General features: G+C 34.9%; 5 protein-coding genes across 6 annotated transcripts; 1 reads left to right on the forward strand and 4 right to left on the reverse strand.

Moving 5' to 3' along the window:
• The first annotated feature begins 1275 nt into the window (after nucleotides 1-1275).
• Nucleotides 1276-5073, forward strand: LOC111213472 (inactive protein kinase SELMODRAFT_444075-like). The gene is made up of 11 exons (XM_022715234.2): nucleotides 1276-1338; nucleotides 1431-1635; nucleotides 1728-2210; nucleotides 2283-2449; nucleotides 2533-2627; nucleotides 2723-3753; nucleotides 3824-3984; nucleotides 4054-4130; nucleotides 4217-4364; nucleotides 4439-4588; nucleotides 4672-5073. Exons 3-11 carry the CDS (start codon nucleotides 2021-2023, stop codon nucleotides 4909-4911), a joined length of 2259 nt encoding a protein of 752 aa, XP_022570955.2. The 5' UTR covers nucleotides 1276-1338; nucleotides 1431-1635; nucleotides 1728-2020; the 3' UTR covers nucleotides 4912-5073.
• A 2593-nt stretch (nucleotides 5074-7666) lies between these two features.
• On the reverse strand, nucleotides 7667-8858 carry LOC106381184 (PRA1 family protein F3-like). Its single transcript, XM_013821063.3, has one exon. The coding sequence runs from the start codon at nucleotides 8521-8523 to the stop codon at nucleotides 7879-7881; it is 645 nt and encodes a 214-aa protein (XP_013676517.2). The 5' UTR covers nucleotides 8524-8858; the 3' UTR covers nucleotides 7667-7878.
• A 1303-nt stretch (nucleotides 8859-10161) lies between these two features.
• LOC106381179 (PRA1 family protein F3-like) lies at nucleotides 10162-11230 on the reverse strand. The gene has a single exon (XM_013821048.3). It carries the CDS (start codon nucleotides 10902-10904, stop codon nucleotides 10275-10277), a length of 630 nt encoding a protein of 209 aa, XP_013676502.2. The 5' UTR covers nucleotides 10905-11230; the 3' UTR covers nucleotides 10162-10274.
• Nucleotides 11231-15478: 4248 nt separating this feature from the next.
• On the reverse strand, nucleotides 15479-16460 carry LOC106350990 (PRA1 family protein F3-like). The gene has a single exon (XM_013790813.3). It carries the CDS (start codon nucleotides 16274-16276, stop codon nucleotides 15728-15730), a length of 549 nt encoding a protein of 182 aa, XP_013646267.2. The 5' UTR covers nucleotides 16277-16460; the 3' UTR covers nucleotides 15479-15727.
• Nucleotides 16461-17551: 1091 nt separating this feature from the next.
• Nucleotides 17552-20920, reverse strand: LOC106350972 (3-epi-6-deoxocathasterone 23-monooxygenase CYP90D1). Of its 2 annotated transcripts, none has more exons than XM_013790798.3 (7): nucleotides 20562-20916; nucleotides 19972-20296; nucleotides 19296-19706; nucleotides 18859-18948; nucleotides 18566-18751; nucleotides 18369-18490; nucleotides 17552-18025 (listed from the first exon to the last, which is right to left on the reverse strand). In XM_013790798.3, the coding sequence occupies exons 1-7, from the start codon at nucleotides 20819-20821 to the stop codon at nucleotides 17941-17943; spliced, it is 1479 nt and encodes a 492-aa protein (XP_013646252.2). In that variant the 5' UTR covers nucleotides 20822-20916; the 3' UTR covers nucleotides 17552-17940. The 2 variants fall into 2 exon arrangements, with proteins under 2 accessions (XP_013646252.2, XP_048595672.1); XM_048739715.1 differs by having other exon boundaries at nucleotides 17915-18255; nucleotides 20562-20920.
• Nucleotides 20921-21647: the final 727 nt, after the last annotated feature.

The raw sequence follows: 21647 nt of genomic DNA on the forward strand, positions 1-21647 counted from the left end.
CTTTTTCCAAAGTAAACACTATAATCCTCGTTTGGTTAGCTCCACAAACTAATCTCTTTGGATCAGTTTATCAAAAAATATGGATACTAATGTCAGAAAAGAATATAAACACTATCAACAATACATATTGGCACAAGAATATTTGGTTCAAGGAACATATTCCACGTAATGCGCTTATATCATGGCTGGCTTTGCGGAGAAGACTGCCAACCAAGGATCGCTTGAGGCGTTAGGGATTAAATGTCTCAGGAACGTGCGCCCTTTGTAATCTGGAAATAGAGACTCACCATCATCTCTTCTTTGAGTGCTCTTTCTCTCGCTTGATATGGGAGCCTTTTGCTGCTGAAGTTTGGATTTCTCCTCCGGCTGATCTACACTCTGTTGCAGCCTAGATCAATCAACCTCGCGTCAACGTAGATGCACATGCTACTCCAGTCATCAAGCTCTACTTTCAGTCATGTCTCCTCACCTTCATCAGTCATCCTTGCCTCTTTCGACCGTATGATGCGTGACCGTCTCCTCTCTTACCCGGTAAGTTCTTCTTTCTCATCTTCTCTACTACTTTTTATATTTCTTGTATAAGACTTCCTTAAGGCTTTTTTTACCTTGAGTTGTTGTTGGTTGTTTTTGTTTCCTTGCTGTAATAAGTTGTTTAAAAACAACAGTGTAACCTTTTAGAAAATAATAATCTTAACATCTTACCAAAAAAAAAACAACAAATATTGACTTATTTATGTGAATATATATTTTATTTTAAATCATTATAGTGGACGAATAAAACACCATAATTTGTACAACAAATTTTCTTAGATTCACCTCATCATACTCACCATTTTACCATTTTAATTACATAATTTTACATGAGCTTCTTCATCCTTCCCGGTTATTTTCTCTTTATTTATAACTACAATATAATGTTATAAATTATATATATTATAAATTAATAATTTATTTACCCTTAAAGTCTAACTATTAAAATATAACATAATTCAATATAGATATATGATTCTATTAATAAATTAGCAGTTACAAATTTGAAATTTCTAGAAATATCAAAAGTTGTATGTTAGTTAATTATTTTCTAAATGATATTTATTTTTAATTCTTTTTAGATGAGAATATTTTGGCTGAGGTGGATAGTGTCAAAAGCCTTGAATTTAGTCCCTTTTATATAGTAGGATTAATTATTAATCTCCTTCTTCCTCCTGGCAGTTTGCGATAATTAATTAAATAACTATATATAGACGTATATGTAATGTATCTATTCATTAATCGCAATGGTTTGTGGTTTTCATTTTCTAAATCTTCAGTCAAACGTTATTGTTGAAGCAGATTGAGGTTTTAATCTCTTTATTTTATTCAGAGTCTTCTCCTCTTTGATTCTCATCAATCACAATCTCTATCGTTTTACTCTTTTTGTGTATTTGCAGGTGGAATTTTGAAATTAGGACAGCTGAGGAATCTTCTCGTGTGTCTTGTCTGCTGAAGAGGATTTCAGCTCTTTTTGTTCCTTTGTTATTGTCAGATCCAAAAACCTCAAGAAGCTTTGACTCACTGATAGAGAATAAAGATTCAAAAAAAAGAGGAAGCAAAAAGGCCATTGGAGTGTGATTTGATTGGATTCTGAGTGGAGAGGTATCTATGTGGTTGCTTTTTGCTTTATTATTAGCCATTTTTTTTTAGTTTTCTTGGGAGATTCTTGAATCTTCTTTGTTGTTCTTTTCAAGTTTCATTGGAAGAGGGAGAAGAAGAAGAAGAAGAAACGCAGAGACAAGTCTGTGAGTTTTGTACTCATCTGCAATTAATAATCAAGGGGGGGGAGAGAGTCTCTTTGCTTCTTGTCTTGATCTCCACCTTGGTGGTGGGGGCAAAGCAGCTAAATAATGCATACCTAAAAAAGTCCTCGCTTCTTCTTGTTATCTCTCCAACAAAAAAAAGAAGTACAAGTTCCTCTGAGGATTGTGTTTATAAAGAGATATAACATAAAAGGAGGTTCAAGAAACTTTTCTTCTCTTGTTAAATGAGTCGTCTACAGAAGCGAGGGAAGCAGGAGAAGCCTGTAGTGGTATCTGACGGAGCTGAAAAGGTTATTGTTGCTGTCAAAGCCTCTAGGGAGATTCCAAAGACGGCTTTGATTTGGGCTTTGACTCATGTTGCTCAGCCTGGTGATTGCATCACGCTCATTGTTGTTGTCCCTTCTCAAAACTCCGGTACTTTTCTTGCCCACTCTCCTTGTCCTCTCTGTTTATTCTTATCTCATTTAGTTTCTGATGAATGTGTAGGAAGGAAACTGTGGGGTTTCACTAAGAGCTTCCCTATGTTTGCTGGGGATTGTGCAAGTGGTCATAGGAAACCACATTCTGAAGCACTTCCGGAGATCAAGAGTGATCTCACTGACACTTGTTCACAAATGATTCTCCAGCTTCATGATGTCTATGATCCCAATAAGGTTTGTTCTCTAGGCTATAATGATCCTGTAGTAGCATCACATCTTTCTCATGTCTTGTTGTTATTGTTTTGTGATTACTTTAGATAAATGTCAAGATTAAGATTGTTTCTGGCTCTCCCTGCGGAGCAGTTGCTGCTGAGGCCAAGAAAGCCCAAGCAAGCTGGGTAGTACTAGACAAGTAATAATAATCTCTTCTTCCATTTTAGTTTTGTGAACATTATATGAGTTAAAATCTCTTAATGATGGTGCTTTGCTGTGTGGTTTGTTTTAAAGGCACCTCAAGAACGAAGAGAAACGGTGTATGGATGAATTGCAATGCAACATTGTGGTGATGAAGCGTTCTCAGGCAAAAGTCCTGCGCTTAAACTTGGTTGGTTCGCCTAAAAAGGGTGCTGAGAAAGAGTCTCCTCTACCTATCAGACCTGAAGCAGCATCTGAAAAGCACAAAAACAACACAAAGGGATCTTCAGATTCCGACAGAGGACTACCTGTAACTCCAACCAGCAGCCCTGAGCTGGGGACACCCTTCACAAGCACAGAACCCGGGACCTCGTCAGTGTCCAGCTCTGACCCGGGAACCTCACCGTTCTTCACTTTGGGAATGAGTGGATACATGAAGAAAGATGGCGCATTGGTCATCAAGGAGAATGATGACTCCGGCTCAGAAACAGAAAGTGAAAGCCAATCACTACCGTCAACGAGTAAGAGATTCCAGCCATGGATATCAGAATACATCGGCACACATCGCCACTCATCTCTCGACGCTGAGGAAAGCCTTTGGAAAACTGACGACAGGGCTCAGATAACCACCACAAAGGCTTTGCTAGAGAAGTTCACTAAACTAGACGTAGAAGCTGGGCTGTCCTCTAGTAGAAGGATGGAGCTTGAGTTCAGTGGAAGCGTAAGAGACGCGATATCACTCTCACGAAACGCTCCTCCTGGCCCGCCTCCTCTCTGTTCCATCTGCCAGCACAAGGCGCCAGTGTTTGGGAAACCGCCAAGGGTGTTTTCATACGCTGAGTTGGAGATTGCAACGGGTGGGTTTTCGCAGGCTAACTTCTTGGCTGAAGGTGGGTATGGATCTGTTCACCGTGGTGTACTCCCTGAAGGTCAGGTGGTTGCGGTAAAGCAACATAAGCTAGCGAGTTCTCAGGGGGATGTAGAGTTTTGCTCTGAAGTGGAAGTTCTCAGCTGTGCTCAGCATAGGAACGTTGTTATGCTGATTGGTTTCTGCATTGAAGATAGCAGACGGCTCTTGGTTTATGAGTACATATGCAATGGTTCACTTGACTCCCATCTATACGGTAATGATGATGCCTAAGATTTATTTGAGCTTTTTGTAATGTTTGCTCAGTATCAAAAGCTCTTATACAGGTCGCCAAAGGGAGACACTGGAATGGGCAGCACGGCAAAAGATCGCTGTTGGAGCTGCGAGAGGGTTACGGTATCTTCATGAAGAGTGCAGAGTTGGTTGTATTGTCCATAGAGACATGCGTCCTAACAACATCCTCATCACTCATGACAATGAGCCACTGGTATATATATAAATGGCCTTTGCTTGTTCAGTGTAACAACACATGTTGTCTCATATGTTATTCTATCAGGTTGGAGACTTTGGTCTAGCGAGATGGCAGCCTGATGGGGAACTTGGTGTAGAGACACGAGTGATTGGAACATTCGGGTGAGACAACAACTAAAGCTTATCATTATCTGAAACTTGAATAATCTTTCTGTTGCTAAGGGAATGTTATTTTGGTGGGTGTGCAGCTATTTAGCTCCAGAGTATGCTGAAAGCGGACAGATCACAGAGAAAGCGGATGTCTACTCGTTTGGGGTTGTTCTTGCTGAGCTAGTCACTGGACGCAAAGCCATTGATATCACCAGGCCTAAAGGCCAGCAATGCCTCACTGAATGGGTAATGAGTTCATATCTTTAAAATTTTAAGCAAAGTAATAGTACTTACTGACTGATGCTCGTTGTTGTGATCAGGCACGTCCGCTGCTGGAAGACTATGCGGTGGATGAACTTATCGATCCGAGGCTTGGGGACCGTTTTGTAGAAAGTGAAGTCATTTGTATGCTTCATGCAGCTTCGTTGTGCATACGTAGAGACCCACATTTGAGGCCACGCATGTCTCAGGTAATCAAAACTAACCACTCTTCAGTTCAGAATTATTCAAACTTTGTAATGATTGATACTAAAAACTCTGCTTAATAATGAAGGTGTTGCGTATACTGGAAGGAGATATGATAGTGGATGGGAACTACGGTTCAACTCCAGGCTCAGACGCAGGCAACAGAAGTGGGAGGTTCTGGGCGGAACATTACAGCGGTCAGCTAACGAAAGATGGGTATGGATCGGGTAGGTTCAGTGAAAGGATGTCTGTTGAAACGCCAAGACTAGTTTTACGTGAGAGGGAAAGAGGTCAGAGGTTGGAACTAAACCACAACAAGCAATATTAAGAGCAAGAGAGCTTGCTGAGTAAAATCACATAACTGTGTCTTAAGAAAAGTTTAGTAATGTGGTCCAAAGCTGGCAAGAAAGCTTTTCTGACCCTTTTTGTTTGTATAGTGGGAAAGATGCAAAAGAAAAGTTGCTAAATGTCTTATCAAGGAGTTTGAATTTTTTTTTTGGCAAAAGAAATTATTAAGAAAAGAACAACACAACGAGATACTTTTTTCTTCTTTTGAAATTGAATTATTGGTTCTGAAAGAGTTGTTCTGCAGTGTGGACAGAGTAGGAACATGCAAAAACAGGGAGGGCTTTTCCTAACTCACACGACATTGATTTTTGTCTTTGCAAGTGTAATAATGATGCATAAGAGAAGTCAGCTATATGATGAATCTGACTTGCCTGTCAATACAGTTATGCATTGGGTCCTGATGCAGCAGTGATTAAATGATGTTCAGTGGACCATGACAAGATCTAGAAGACGAAGAACTTTTTGATTCTGTCCAAAATCTAACATAATATTTTAGAGATGTTAATAGTAAATATTTTTTTTTGATCAACTTTAATAGTAAATATATAAATATACTAATATACTATCTTCCTTTCGTAATAGATGAAGTTTTGGTTATTTGCACACATATTAAAAAATTATTTTTTCTAAACAAAAATTATTAAAATATAATTTAAAACTAATTTATTTAATTATAAACAAAAATAAGAAAAACACAATTGACTACATAGTTTTTGATAAAGTTAAAGTTACCTAGATATGTGAAAACATCATCTATTGTGAAACAAAAACAATCATCTAAAACATCATTTATATTGAAACGGAGTATATGTCAGCATGACTAGTAAGTGGAGATTTAAATAAGAAAATACAACTCTCATTGCTTATGAGTCTCAACACTGTTCTCATAAGAGAATTGAGGATTTTAGTGGTTAATAGAATCTTCTACTGTTTTCCTCATCTTGGATCTCGCATATCTGGAAGAACCAAGAACCAGCTAGAGCGTGAGATTGGGTTAGCTCTGATAGCCATTTGAGTGTAATATTCTAACAAATGTGATATATCATTGTAATTGGAAAATGTAAGAGAAGAAAAATACTCTACTCTATAGGCATGCCGCCTCGGCCAGAAGACGATAAGAGGTTGCCTTGAAGACCATTCATGACATCTGTAGCTTGTTCGATTTCCTGTAACCAGTGAAAGTATATATATCTATGTAATTTTGTTCTTATGAACTCTGTAAGGCAAAAACGATGATGAAATGTTAAGAAATATACAAATGCAACAAAAAGCCGTTGCATTTACGTACCCTAGCAAGTGGCTTAAATATTTGATTTGATTTGTGCTTACACTAGCTGATGGTGCTTTTACATCTGGATCAGAGTCCGCTTTGATGTATAAGTTAGCAAGGGAAATCAATATACTAGATTGCTCATCTATTTTTCACCTTGAGGACTACAAACTGAAGCTTTTAAATGTATTATTTCAACCTTTTGGCATTATCATTATCCTTTGGAGAATAGCTACAACGTTCACAGTTCCTTCGCCTCATCAGGATCGCTTTTCCCTTACATGTATGAAAAAATCAAGGAGAAACATGAACATACAATTATGAGATTAGGAATGTTAAGGTAATCAGAACATTACCTTCATCACTCTGGAAGTCCTATATATTATTTAGATGGTTCCTTGTTTATGTTATCGTTCAAATAAACTCGTAACGTCCATTTCATGCAAGACTCAATACTGTTTTATCACTCGATATCGAGAACAGAGTAAAGTAAGTATATATATATATATATACACACATGTCCTTTCTTTATTTCTTTATAGTTTGATACTTATATATACGTTGATGTCGCACCCTGGAAACTAGGCATGGGCGTTCGGATCTTTGGGTCGGGTTCGGACCGGTTCCTTTCGGGTTCGGATTTTTTGGATCTAAAATATTTAGACTCAATAGGTACTTAAAAATTTTTGGTTCGGATTTGGGTGGTTTTTCTTGAGTCCGGATCAGTTCGGGTTTATAATTACAATAGCCATAAAATATTTTTCGGGTCCATATTGGGTCCGGGTCGGGTTCATGTATTTAGGATATGAAAAGAACATGACATACCCAACTTCATAAATTTAGTCGATATTTGTCATATATATCTAAAATTTTACAAAATAACTTAAATAAAACTATTAATAATTAAAATAAAATATTTTTAAACTTTAAATTTTACATTTAAAGCTTCATTTTACTTAAAAAATGTTACAATATAATAACAAATGTTGTTAAAAAAAGATATTTCAACTAAATCATAAAATAATATATATAATAATATATATAAAAAATCATAATTTTGGATATACATGTTTTTAAGTCGTGTACAAATCGGTTCTTATCAGGTCGGGTATATTCGGGTTGGTTTTTTCTGGGTCCGGGTCTTTTCGGGTCGGTTCCTTTCGGTTCCGGTTCTTTCGGGTAAAAAAATATTAGATTCAAAAGGTACTTATAAATTTTCGGTTCAGTTCCGGATCGGGTATTTTCAAGCCGGTTCCGGTTTGAATCTTCGGATCCAGGTTAAAATGCCCAGGCCTACTGAAAACAATCAAAATACAATAAATCCAACCCACGAACAAACCAGTGATGTAACGACATATTAATAATAAAAAGTAATTAAAACAATATGTAACGACGTATTGGTATTGCATGACCAAGTCGACCAAAGTGAAAATGGAACTTTTTCTATACTTTCAACTCAACCAAAGACATGTAAAACCTTTTTTCGTTTAATTAAAAATACTATTTAATATCCCTTAAAATTGGTGGCAAATCGGAGATTGCATGGTGTCCGGCGGGACTAAAGTTTTCCGGAAAAAAATGAAAAACAAAACAGGAGACGTTTGAATGTATATAATAAGTCTATACGTTCGGCCAAACAATCATACCAAACTCTAAAACTCGTAACGTCCCTCACCCTTAACCAAAGCTCAAGTACAAATTAAAGAGAACGAACATGACATGTAAACGGAGAGAGCTCCCATAAGTCTCAGTCATCGTCGCTGCCTCTTCACCCAAGAATAGATCTTCCGTCTTCCGAACCACCGTATGGATCAAGATCGGAACATATACGATCACCAACGGCCAACCGTAGATCACGTACGACGAGTTGGTCACGACAAGAAGAGCCATGGTTAACAAAAACAAGCAAGTCTTGACGATCCGAATCATCTGATCACTGATCTGACAACAGAACAGCTTGATCGGCTCTTCGTCCTCCTGGAGGTAATAAAGTAAGATATAGATGGAAACCAACAAAGTGAAGGCCATGAGCGAGACCGGATGCTTGATAAGACTGCCGAAGATGGCTATCAAGGAGTTGATGGTAAAGAAGATCCCGTAGTTTGTCCGGAAGTAGTTGTAGTTCGTTTTGAACCTGGAGGAAGCATCGGATATGCCGTGAGGAAGTCCCATGGAGTGGAGGTCGAACATCACTCCCCAAGGACGACGGGGCATGGCGCACGCGGTGCATTGGTTGTTGTCGCTCGATAGAGACTCGACATCAACCACCGGTGGTGACGGTGATGCACGAGACGAGGTTGGAATCGCGCCATAGTTTGTCATTTATTATCGCGCAGTTTGAATAGAAGAAGAGTCAACGGAAAATAATGAGAAGATTATTCTTAATTTATGGCTGTTATATTATGGAGTGGAGGACGGGTCAACGGAAAATAATGAAGACTGTTCTAATGTATAAACTGGGCCTATTGAATTAAGTGATGAATATTTGCATATAGTCGTTTTTAGTTTTAAGTTTTAACTGAATCTTTGTTTATGGAATAAAAAAAGACTAGTTAGTTTTTTCGCGTATGTAATAATACTATTACAGCAGTGTACCATGAGTGAGGATTTTATTCATATCAATGTCTGAAAATTATAAAGTTAGGTTTTCATGATTTGAGCAGCACCAGCTTATAGTAAGTAGTTGATTACATGCTGAATGACAATATCACAATACTAGTTAATCATGTACGAAAGTTGGCTAATTCTTTTCGTAGATCGCTACGTCCATGCAGGCATATGAAGAACTACCAAATACTATTGCATTAACTATAACTCACTTTTAACAAAAAAAAAAAACAATAATTCACAAATTAATTGAGCTCAAATTTTAGTAAAAATTATAAATGCATAATAACAAAATGATGTTTTAGTTACATAAACCAAAAAGCTACTATAATATTCGATTTTAATTTTGTTAAATGATATCCCTTCTGTTTCTAAATAATTTTTTTTGAAAATTTTCATAGACTATAAATTAATATTTTAGTTATAAGTACATCATTTTTATTCCGAATAATTTCATATGATTCTCATCAGTACTAATTCAAGAAATTTATTTTATCAATTAATATTTATTGAGGTTTACACCTTCTGTCATGAATTAATAAAAAATACATAGAAAATATAACACTATCTTCATAAACAAGAACATTATTTTCACTTTCTTATTTTGGTATAGTTTAAAGGACCATTAGTAAACGTCAATAACAAGTTTGAAAAGTAGCAATGAGACACGGAGTCGCCAAGAGAGAAAATAAGGCGGACTTCAATATTTTGACTTGTCCATCACACGGCAAAAAAATCGAAAACAATGAAAAAATTGAGAACACAGCTCTCATTTGCCTATTCTCATCACTGTTCTCAGAAGAGAATTGAGGATTCTAGTTATTATGAGAATCTTCTACTTTTTCCTAATCTTGGATTTTGCATATCTGGAAGAACCAAGACCAGAGCCTCAGATTGGGTTAGCTCTGACAGCCATGAGTGTTATGATCTAGTAAAATATGAAAACATTATTGTAATTGAAAAATATAAGACATAAGAAACTACTCTTACTCTATATGCATGCCGCCTCGGTAAGAAGAAGTTGCCTGGAAGACTATTCATGGCATTCTAGACTTTGATTTAGCTACTTCTTTATGTAGATTTCACAACCTAGAAAAACGTTTTCAGCACAATCAAATACGATATAATCTACCCACCAACGATCATCACCAGATGATGTATGGACATATTGCATCACCAATTCGATCAAAGTAAAAAATGGAACTATTTCTCTACTTTCAGTTCAACATTTTTTCTGTACTCTCAATTCAGCCGAAGACAAGTAAACTTTTTTTTAGTTTAGTTAAATTTTATTTAACACAATGTCACGCGGGACAAAACCTCGCCGACAAAAAATGAAAAGGAAAGAACATGAGACGTTCGAACGTACTTAAAGTTTATATAATAATTTATACATTTTATCAATCACACTGATAATTGTTTTGACAAAATGGTAACAATTCAAACATCTAAAGTCGTAACATCCCTCACCCTAAACAAATCTGAAGAAACAGAGCGAGTATGAGACCCCGATTCCAATAAGTCTCAGTCGTCGCCACAGCCTCTTCATCCAGGAAAAGATCTTCCGTCTTCCTAACCACCGTATGAATAAAGATCACAACACATCCGATCAACAACGGCCAACGGAAGCTGTACGTCTCCTTGGTCAATAAGAGGAGAAGGACAGCTAACAACATTAAGCAAATCTTAACAATCAGAAACGTCCAACCGTTGATATGATAATGGAACAACTCGGCTGGCTCGTGGTACTGGAGGTTAAAGAAGAAGATATAGATGGAAACCAACACGGTGAAGGCGATGAGCGAGACAGGATGCTTGATAAGACCACTGTAGATGACTATCAAGTAGATGATGGAAAGGAAGATACTGTAGTTCATCCGGAAGTAATTGGAGTTCGTTTTGATTCTTGAGGAAGCATCGGAGACGCTGCGAGGAAGCCCTATGGCGTGGACGTCCAACATCACTCCCAAAGGACGACGAGGCATGGCGCGCGCGGGTTTCGTATGTTGGTTGTCGCTCGATAAAGACTCGACATCGACCACCGGTGGTGAAGGTGATGCATGAGACGACGTTGGAATCGCGCCATAGTTTGTCATTTATTATCGAGCGGAATATTTGAATAGAAGAAGAGTCAACGGAAAATAATGAGAGACTCTTCTAATTTATGGGAGGGAGGTCCATTGAAGAGTCAACGATAAATAATGAAAAGACTACTAATTTATAATTTGGGTACTGTTAACTATGGAGTGGAGGTCCATTGAATTAGGTGATGATGAACATCTGCCATATAATTCCATACACTATAAATTAATATTTTAGTTATAATCATTTTTATTCCAAATAATTTCATATGATTCTAAATCAGTAGTAATTCTGTAATTCAAGAAATTTATTTTATCAATTAATATTTATTGAAGTTTACACCTTCTATCATGAAGTAATAAAAATACATAGAAAATATATCACATTTATCTTTATAAACAAGAACATGATATACATTTTTTTTTTTGGTTTTGATTAAAGGACGAACAAAGGGTATTAGACTATTAGTAAACGTCAATAACGAGTTTGGAAAGTAGCAGTGAGACACGGAGTCGCCAAGTGAGAAAATAAAGCTGAGTTCAATATTGACTTGTGTCCTACAGATAACACGGCAAAAAGCCGAAGACAATAAAGCGGAAACTTTACATTATTGAGCTTGTTATAGATGTTGATAATTAAGATTTAATACATTGGAGATGTTTTTACTTATACTAGGTAAGGAACCCGTGCGATGTCGCACGGAAACTCATTTTATAAAAATAAATATGCTTTATTTTATAAAATAACCTTTTATAAAAATGTTTACAACTGTTTTCGAAAAAATATATTCATTACAAAATTATCTTGTATACAACTATATTCTTTTATTGAAAATACTAAAAATCTATGTTTTATATTCTTGGTTGTAATATAATTAGAAATATGTCAATAATATATGATAAGACAAGATATACTAAAAAATATCTTGGTTATACAAGATATATGCTTCATTAGCAATAATATATTATAAGACAAGATCCTTTGTAGGACAAAACAAATAAATTTGCATTCTATTATTGGCTAATATACATGATTAATAACTAAAATTTTGCGTATTTATATTTTCTTCAAGATATTTGATAATCAATTAAAAATGGATCTCTTTTTTATTTCACTACTTTTTTAGTTTTAATTATGATTTGTCAATATTATGACTTCTCATAAAGAATTAAAGATTGCAATGGTCAACAACCAGACATAACTCATTAAAAATCTGTTGCAAATTTTAGAACAAAAAGACACATCTTTAGACAATAAGATAGCTGTTTAAAAATCTATGCAACTCTTAAAATGAAAAGACATGTGATTAAAAAGACATATCCTTAGACATTTTGACAACCACTTAAAAACCAATGCAATTTTTAAGATAAAAATGCAAATCTTTAAACATTTTTGATTAATTTTGTTAGTATATTTTTTTTCCATTTCTAGTGGTAAGAATCGATATTTGAAGATATACATGCCTCAGCTTTTTCTGTACTTAAATTAGCACATGATTAAAAAAATGTAATACGATAAATAGTTTAATCCGTTAATTCAATATTGAATACATTCTTAGACCTGTCAATTGAGGGCTTCATATACGTTGTAAATTTCCAGAATGATGTTGCAAAACAATGTCTCTTTCTCCCATTGTAGAACTAAAATCTCCAACAACTAAAGCTGCAATTTCATTGGATGAGGGCAATTCGTATTGTTTTTTTTTCTTGTCATAGCCTATTAAATGAATATGAAAATTATCATGTCCGGTACTTTCAAAACGATCTCTTGCTTTTCGAAATACTTTTTCCTCAACATTGAATTCATCAACCATGTCTATTAGTTGTGTTACAATATTCTGATCTAGCTCTTCAGCAACGTCTCCACCCATCGCTGCTAGACGATTTTTAACCTCATTAGCCGTATCATATATATACATCTGAGAAAACTTTGGTGGTGTACCTTCTGTTGGTAATAAAGATCCAATTAAGTGATAATTTTCTCCATGCACTTTAAAACAGTATATTCCATATGTATTTTGGACAGAGTAGTCAATATCTGCACCCATAGAAGTGAAAGCTAGGATTGAATTATATGCTCGTATATATCGTGGGAAGTCTGGGTCACTTAGTAGCTTTTCTAACAACAACGGAGGCTCTCGCACAGTAGGGAGCAATATACTTTCTGGAAATTGAGTAGTGTATAGAAAAGTATAATATGAAAACATAGCACATTACCGTTTCACATGTTGGTGTCAATAAAAATACTATTAAGAGGCACGACGTTTAAAAACGATTAAGATCGGTATGTGCAGTTAATGGTCAACCGGTTGACGCCGGTTTGATTTGTGAATAGCCGTAAATGGACTCAGGAGAGGAATATTTGCTACCTTTGCTTCATTTAATTGAAAAACAAATCTGACTGGACAGAACACTATAAGAAAACTAAGTGTTGTGTTTTACTTAAGATTCCATGAAGCATAGACTTATTGTATATGACATCTGATGTCATCGTACAGTTACAAGTTACGACAACAAAAATGTTAAAAATAATAATTAAGGGTTAGTGTGTGTTTGTTATGTGGTCAAGTGAGTTAAAAGTTGCAATGATTAATAACCAAGCATTGCAATGGTCAGTAAGAATTGTAATTGTTAACATCAAACGGTGCAACAGTTCATCACCAAAGGTTACAATTATGAATAGTTGCAATGGTTTATCATAGTTGCAATAGTTCATATTTAAAGACCACAATCACAAATAATTACATAGTTTATATATATATATATATATATATATATATATATTATAAAATATTTAAATTATCCAGAAACTAAATTATCTGAATATTTATAGATAATTTTAATATTCTTTAAATGTATAAAATAGATAGGAAATGAAAAAAAATATAACTCATTAAAAAATATGCATATTTTAGGATTAAAATATTTATCCTCAGCAATTTTGAGGATCCTTAAAAATTATCCAGTTTTTAAAATGAAAATAACATCCTTAGACAAAAAAAATAACTTTAAAAAAATTATTAGAACAGTTTATGATATAAAGATATGTTTTATATTTTTTTACAATCTGTTAAAACTTAGAGAATTTGTACTCCTTACACACCAGTTTTCCCCTATTTGCACTTCATACCCTATATCTCTCCAATTTTCTTCTCCCCAACATTACCATTTTCTCCCCATTCAATGATATCCCACCTTTGTTAGTATATTTAGCTAATTTACTCTAAAACTTATTGTAATTTTTTAAATGAAATACATTTTTTATAAAAAGGCACCTTTTATACATTTTAATAATCTCTTAAAACAAATGCAATGTTTTGATTGAAAAGATATATTTAATTGCATAATTGGAAAACTGTGAAGAAAATGCTTGCAAATACATTGTGCTGGAACTGCTAATTACAATGAGATCTATTAGTTAGCATCTTCTACGAAACATCAGATTAATCCTTTATATAAACCGTGTCTTTTTACTTCTCTTCGGAATAGGTTTTGTTGTAACCGCTTTTTTTAGATCTCTTATTATCACCCTTTCAAACATTTGTAACACCGTAACATCATCTCCTTTCTTCTTCAAAAGAAACCATAACAGTTATTTTTTCTACTTCACAGACTCAATTCTTCTACCCCACGCTATTGGCATTTTATGGTATGGAATTTTTCTTCTTCTTTACGCACACTTCTCATTAATTCCTTAATAATCGTAATTAAAAATTGTGATTGTTGAAAATTAGAATACTCTTAAGTATTGGGACATCATTTATCAAAGCAAACGACATCTTTTGACTTCCAGAACCAACGCTTTCCTTCAAATAACAATGGCACCTCTTGAAAAGATTTATATATGTCATCCTCTCTGATATTCTACTTCTTCCAGTTGTTCTCTTATATTGACTGTTTTTTTTATCGATCAAATTAATCGCTTTGTTCGACTTGTGGTTGTTTTCTGATTTTATCCCCACGTTCTCACCATCTTCAACGTTCTTTTTCTTTTTACTAATCCATCTTCATCGTTCTTCCTTCCCTTGTTCTGCTCCACCCTTGGATGCATGCTTTGCCCATTCTGTTGGTATTCTCTGGTTTGAATTTGAGATTCCATAAATTGAATATTAATGGGGTTTTGGAACAACGAAGTTGGTATCACCTTTTTCTTTTAATTTTATATTTTGATGTTTTTCCTCTTCATGTTTACATTGCTTTTCAACCTTTCTCGATTAGTGAAAATTTTATTTTGAGAAATGTATGTCAAAGAATATTTATAGATTTTTAAAATCTATTTGAATAGTCACGACTCTTCAATTTAAATAGTCACGACTTTTCAATTTGAATAGTTACATTCTTTCAATTTAAAAGTAGTTATTTTGAAAAGATACTTATAAGAATAGTTACAACTTTTCATTTTTTAAAATATACTTATATGAATTTTTAGAAAAAACACAACCTTCTAACATTGAACTTTTTGAAAAGACACAACCCTTTTTAACATCTTTTAGAAAAGACACAACCTTTCAACATAAATGAGATTCACAACTTTTGGAATTAATTGGGATTGCTATTATTAGTAGATAAAAAAAAATATAGAGCTAAAATACAAGGAACAGTTCACGAGTCTTCGATTATACTAAAAAGAAATAGTTGTAACAATTTTGAATGGTTCAAACTTCAAACTCGTAACACTCGTCACCCCAAAACATAATAGTCTCAAACCAACTCACACCGATAAAAAATGTTAAATCATTACACATACAATGATAAAACAATAATGGTATAATACACAGAAAAGGATACGTAGAAAGTTCGAGATCAATCAATCGATTAATGATGACTGGTATGTGACGTCAGTCCTGAATAATCTCAGCCGTCGCCGCCTCTTCATCCAAGAAGAGATCCTCCGTCTTCCTAACAACCGCATGGATCAAAACCAACACAGCTCCGGTCACCAACGCCCCAACTAAGTTAAGCGTCACGTCGGTCAAGAACAGAAGAACGATGGTTATCACCGATAAACAAACCAAGACCGTGTGATCGTCTATCTGATAACGAAACACCTTGATAGGTTCATCTCGAAAGAAATAGAGAAAGATCCAGACAAAAACCAAAACGGTCAAGACGACAAGCGATGTCGGATGCTTGATAAGGCTGAAGAAGATCAGGACCAAGACTACGATCGCGTAGTTCGTCTGGAAGTAGCTGAGGTTCTTCTTGATCCTTGAGTAAGCTTCGGAGACGCCGTGAGGGAGCCTCATGGAGTGGAGATCAAACATCTGTCTCCATGGACGGCTCATGGCGAGTCCGTCTTTGATACGTTGCTTGGCGCGTGAGATGGAGTCGGGATCCATCACCGGAGAGCCATGAGACGACGTCGGAATGGTGCCGTAGTTTGTCATTATTATGTTACTATTATTGTCTCGTGTGAGATTGAATAAATGACTAAAATGGAATATATAAATGTGGGCACTGTTATATGGATGTCCTTTGAGTTAGGTTATACACATTTGCAGAAATTTTATGCTATTTTGATAAAACAAGATTAGTAATAATGTTATAATAGTGTAGCGTGAGGATTTGATGCACTATCTGGTCAATGTCTGAAAATTATAAAAATTTAGATTATCTAGAGTTGGTCAACAGCAACTTAATACTAATAGATTACACGTTGAGGACGGTTTAGTTAATTTTAATTTGATAGATTACAGACACGAAGCCACCGAGTGAGAGATGACATTCTTGAATTGGCCTACATACACGTGCCTCCAATCCAGAGGAGTCACTGTGACATGTAACTACTGTTTCGTGACTTTCGTCACTTGTCATGTCGGCAAATACCTTTAGTAAATATTTACAATTATAGTCCTTTATACTTTGCCATGATATTAATTCAGCCCCAATTGTTTGCTTTCTTAAATATGTAAATACAAACACAGTTGGCCAACAGCTCAGACCAGACGGGTCAAACAAATATCTACCTTTTTTTGGTCAAAAACAAATATCTACCTTATTTTCCTCATTCAATTTTGAAAATTTCACGAAGAAATGAAAACAGAAAAGTGTCGGCACGACGTCGTCTTATCTTACTTAATGGTCTTTCCATTTTCATTGATTTTGGGCTTTTACAGATAGTAAACTTAGTTTTGGGCCTATCATAAGTGAGGCCTAACTGTTGATAACATAATAGTCCATTTTATATCAATGACATCGGGAGTTCACTTTTGACAACATACTACTAGTCACACAACTCGCAAGTTCAAGAAAATGTTAACATTATTGGTTGGTTATGGTGTGATGATATTGGCTGTTAGTGATGTTCAGTGAAAACAACCCTTTTTGTCCTGTTACGTTTAAATTAGTTTCAGTGGGTTGTTATGGAAAAAGTATTTTAACACATTACCAGCTCTCGTCTGCTATTTGACTATAACCATGCAGAGACTATACTTAAAAATATTGCAGAAAAAGAAGATAGAGAGGTAAAATAGGCTTGTACACAATATGTATAAGATAGAGAGACTCAAATAAGTACACAAGTCCAGGAGGCAGAGTCTGTTTCTACGTAACCAACGAACTCCAACGGCCATTCTAACCACTCTTTAAATCCTTCTGACCTTTGTACCAGACCATGACCAAGTAACTAACTCACACTGGTTTACAATATTAGTCTAATGAAATATGACGACTGAAGAGGAATAGTTCATGAAAATTAGGATTCTACATCAGGTATACATATATCAATATCATGCACCATTGACTACAAAAGAAGAAGTTTTATGGTCAACACAAGAAATAAGCACTAGGTTGGGTCTACATGCAGACAACTCAACAAACATAAGGTTTGGTGATTGTGTCCTTATTTGCCTTTTGACGGGAAACGACAAATAGTTAACACGTGTTCTGTCGCCTCCTACACGTGCGATTCCTTTTTGTCTCTACACTCCATCATGTTGTCTGTTCTGTCTCACTATCACTTTCGTTCACTCCCACTTACAAACGCTCGTGTGGCTTCTTTAACCTTTTAGCTTTTGATAATGCAAAATTGATTCTCCGTTTTCCACAACAATCATCTTCTTTTGATCCAAATGGGTAACTTGTTCTTCATATGCACTGTAGGAAAATTTATAATTGTATCTTCTTCTGTAGTCCATCTGCATATCATAATCACCAACAACATTTCAAATAAGTCACTATTAAGAGTTAGAAACAATTAAGTTTAGATCTCAATGTTAATTGCAAGTTTTCCAAAAAAAAATACACTTCCACTTTTGTCTTTTAAGAACTGAGTACAACTTGTCAAAAAAGAGATGCGACTTATCTTGTCCTAAGACTCCTAACGTACCACTTTGTCTAAAGCCTAGAGCACTTAGCCACACCATATCTTTATGTCATCAAAGTTGTTCAAAAGAAAAAAAAATCTTCATGTCATCAAATTTAAATATTTACAATAAATATGAATATTTCTGTAAGAATATAATGTAAAGAACTGATTACCTGAAGCGAGTGACAAGATGGTGAAGGAAAATTGAAGCTTCAAGACGGGCCAAATCGAGACCAGGGCACAATCTCTGTCCACCTCCAAAAGGACTGAAACTACTCGTGCTCATGTCCCTTTCCTATCGTATAAAAATCAATACATTAGATTAAAAATATAAAACGTTTGTATATCAATGTATTTGTGTGATTCTTACTTGCCATCTCCAGGGATTGAATTTGTAGGGAGACTCATAATAAAGTTTATCTAGATGAACTGATCTGAGATAAGCCAAGAAGCACCACCCTTTTGGTATCACGTATCCTTTTACTTCAACATCTTTCATTGCTTTCCGCATCACTCCAATTATAACATTTCCCATTCTCAGTGTCTCTGTAATGACCTGATGATAATTGGTATTTAATGATTTAATTGCCTTTTCACAAGAGAACTATTCATAATTTCGTATGATAAATAAACTTATTCTAGGGACAAGGAGAATATATATACCTTTTGTGTAAAAGGTAATGACAAATAGTCATTCCAATATAGTGGCTCTCCTGTCAATTCTTTCAATCTTTTCAGCTCCATGTTTTCATCCTGATAAATCAAAATTTTATAAAGTAAGAGAAGTGCTAATAAAATTTTCCTGGCGATCATATATCCACGAGTAAATATCAGTTTCCAATCCATAATTAACTTTTCAATGAGTGATTTATATTTTTGTTCCATTGTGAAGTAGAGAAAAGTCTAGCATTATAGCATAAAATTTATTTTTCATGCCTAGAGGATTTGTATACTGGATTCCATACTACGTACGTTTCAAAACTTATAGCCGTCATGTGCAATCTATACTATCTGAAAATCGATATTTAGTTATGATTAGTGGACCAACGAACCAAACATGAAACAACTACTATCACTTGAATGTTGTTTAAGTAAATTACCGTTAAAAAATGAAGAGCACTAGGAGAATCGGAAAGAAATTTGACGGCGAGGGTGATGAGGACAGGTACAGAATCGTGGCCAGGAATCATCATGTCAACCATATTGTTAGCAATCAAATTGTGAGTTAAACTTTCACTTGAGTCCTTAAGCAATACATCCACAACATCTTTTGCAATAACATCATCTTCTTCTTTGTTTTTTGTTCTTCTAACTTTGCCATCTATGATTTTTTCAACTTGCTTCACCATCTTCTTCTTAGCTTGGAGAGATCTATGAAGTTGGGTTCCAGGGAAGTTAACTGGCAATGACATAAGCCCTTTGATGAATTGTTCAAACTCTTTCTTTAACTCGTCTAACTCTTCTCCTTTCTCTACACTTATCAATGCCTTTGCAAGTACTTTAAATGCAACCTACCAGTTAAAATAAAACAATTAATTACATGTGACAAAACAACTAAAAGGGTAAATAATTAGTTCATAAACAAAAAAGAAGAAACTTGTAATCATCATATTCAAATGTAATTATTGCAACCATGTTCTTTAAAATATATAATGTTCCATGGTAGCATCATTATGAGTGTCCTTTATTATTTTCTCAATCAGTGCATGGACCATCATATATACAAAGAAAAACAATTATTAAAGAAAATACTAATTAATGGAAGAGTATACTAACCGTCTTGGAGATATCTTGAAGGAGAACAGGTTGGTCCTCGGACCATTGATCCATGGATTCGGACAAATACTTGTGCATGTCTTTGACAACTTGAGCTTTGAGAAGTGGTGACTTTAAGAACGAACCGACTAGTCCATGGAACCTTCTATGCAAACTCCCGTTTATCAGAAGTATCGACGATTTTCCCATTAGCTCCCTCACCGTTTTTGGGTAGAAGGGCACGAAGGCGGTCGGGTCGCTTTGTAAAACTATTTTGTTAACTTCTGCGTCCGTCGACACGATCGTAGCAGTTCCAAATATATGCGACTTAAACACTTTCCCATACCTTTTACATACATAAAACCACATGTTTATAGATTATATAGAACAATAACGTCTTTAAATGGCAAAAATATCATAATTTCCCATATTTTATATTGTTTAGGTATTGAGTATTCCAATCTTTCTAAAAATTATTTGAATATGAATTTGATGGGGATTTTTTTTTTCACTTTTTCTACAAAGGGTCTTTTTCTTTAGTATTAAATTTATTACATTTTGTAAATACATTGTGAACATTAAAATGTAAAGAGAGGGAGAAGAGTTCATACATAAGTCGGCGCTTGTCCATGAAACTCTCTGGATGGTCTGAGTAAGCAGAAGAGATAAACTCGATGGTTTCTCCGATGACAGGCCATCCCAAGCTTCCTTGTGGAAACACTAGTCCGTGGCTGTTAGTATTAACATGATCAATAATTTTTTTCTTGGAAGCTGAGGATGATCTAAGACCGTTGATCTTGTTAAAGACGATGACGATGATGATGGCAAAGAGGAGGAAGGAGAAGAGAAAAACTGATGAACAAGTGTCCATTAATGTTTTAACTTAGCCGCACGCACACGAATGGATTTGTGTTTTAAAAAATTTGGGTTTTTTTTGTTTTTGAGACTTTCTTTCACTTTGAATCTGTCCGGGTATCTCTTTATATAACTTTAATCATGGTGCGGTGTGGCAACAAATCATGTGGTTGATAATTCGTTTATTTTATTCTAGATTTTTTATTTAATTCTAGACGTGATAATGTAAAGTATATAATTGGTAAGATAGTACGTCATTACACTCTCGATCTTTAATCTTGATTTCGGCAGAATCTAATCTGCAGCTCGACGTACAAAAAAAAAGAACACAGAAACATAAAAAGAGTATAGTTGGAAAAGAATAAGAAATAAAGCATGCATGACGCAAGGATAAAATACCAGAAACCAAGCATATAATAATTTGTATATTCCTTATAATATCGTAACATAAATCTCAAATAGAGAAATATACCTCCAGTTTAATTAAAGTTACGTTTACAAAGGGCAGGAAATAATATGGACTTGAGCAAAAGAAAAAAAAAGTTCTACTTAGATCTTAGAACACGCAAAGAAAAAGAAATACATACGTCGTTTTGATCACTCATATATGATCATTCCAGCCAAACAACTAAGAACAACTATTTTGCAAAAGGTTTAATTGTCCTTTTTGTTAAATAAGGCTAATTATTTGAAGAAGTAAGGTTGTATAGGGAATATTATTTGCAAAAAGAAAAGAAAAAGACTATATTGAAGAAAGTGTGATAATTATCTTTTGGCTTGTGGGGTATTTTTGGGTGCGCCTTCGTGCAAAACTCCATTAGGCCACGGACCACCTATCTTAT

The sequence above is a fragment of the Brassica napus genome, chromosome A1 (assembly GCF_020379485.1).
Source record: "Brassica napus cultivar Da-Ae chromosome A1, Da-Ae, whole genome shotgun sequence".
NCBI lineage: Eukaryota > Viridiplantae > Streptophyta > Magnoliopsida > Brassicales > Brassicaceae > Brassica > Brassica napus.

Coding starts and splice junctions, on each gene's coding strand:
- LOC111213472 (XM_022715234.2), top strand. CDS start 2,021: ATGAGTCGTCTACAGAAGCGAGGGAAGCAGGAGAAGCCTGTAGTGGTA. Junction 2,628..2,722: donor AGCTGGGTAGTACTAGACAA/GTAATAATAATC, acceptor TTTGTTTTAAAG/GCACCTCAAGAACGAAGAGA. Junction 3,754..3,823: donor ACTTGACTCCCATCTATACG/GTAATGATGATG, acceptor GCTCTTATACAG/GTCGCCAAAGGGAGACACTG.
- LOC106381184 (XM_013821063.3), bottom strand. CDS start 8,523: ATGACAAACTATGGCGCGATTCCAACCTCGTCTCGTGCATCACCGTCA.
- LOC106381179 (XM_013821048.3), bottom strand. CDS start 10,904: ATGACAAACTATGGCGCGATTCCAACGTCGTCTCATGCATCACCTTCA.
- LOC106350990 (XM_013790813.3), bottom strand. CDS start 16,276: ATGACAAACTACGGCACCATTCCGACGTCGTCTCATGGCTCTCCGGTG.
- LOC106350972 (XM_013790798.3), bottom strand. CDS start 20,821: ATGGACACTTGTTCATCAGTTTTTCTCTTCTCCTTCCTCCTCTTTGCC. Junction 19,707..19,971: donor TTCAAGATATCTCCAAGACG/GTTAGTATACTC, acceptor TTTAACTGGTAG/GTTGCATTTAAAGTACTTGC. Junction 18,026..18,368: donor CATCTTGTCACTCGCTTCAG/GTAATCAGTTCT, acceptor TATGATATGCAG/ATGGACTACAGAAGAAGATA.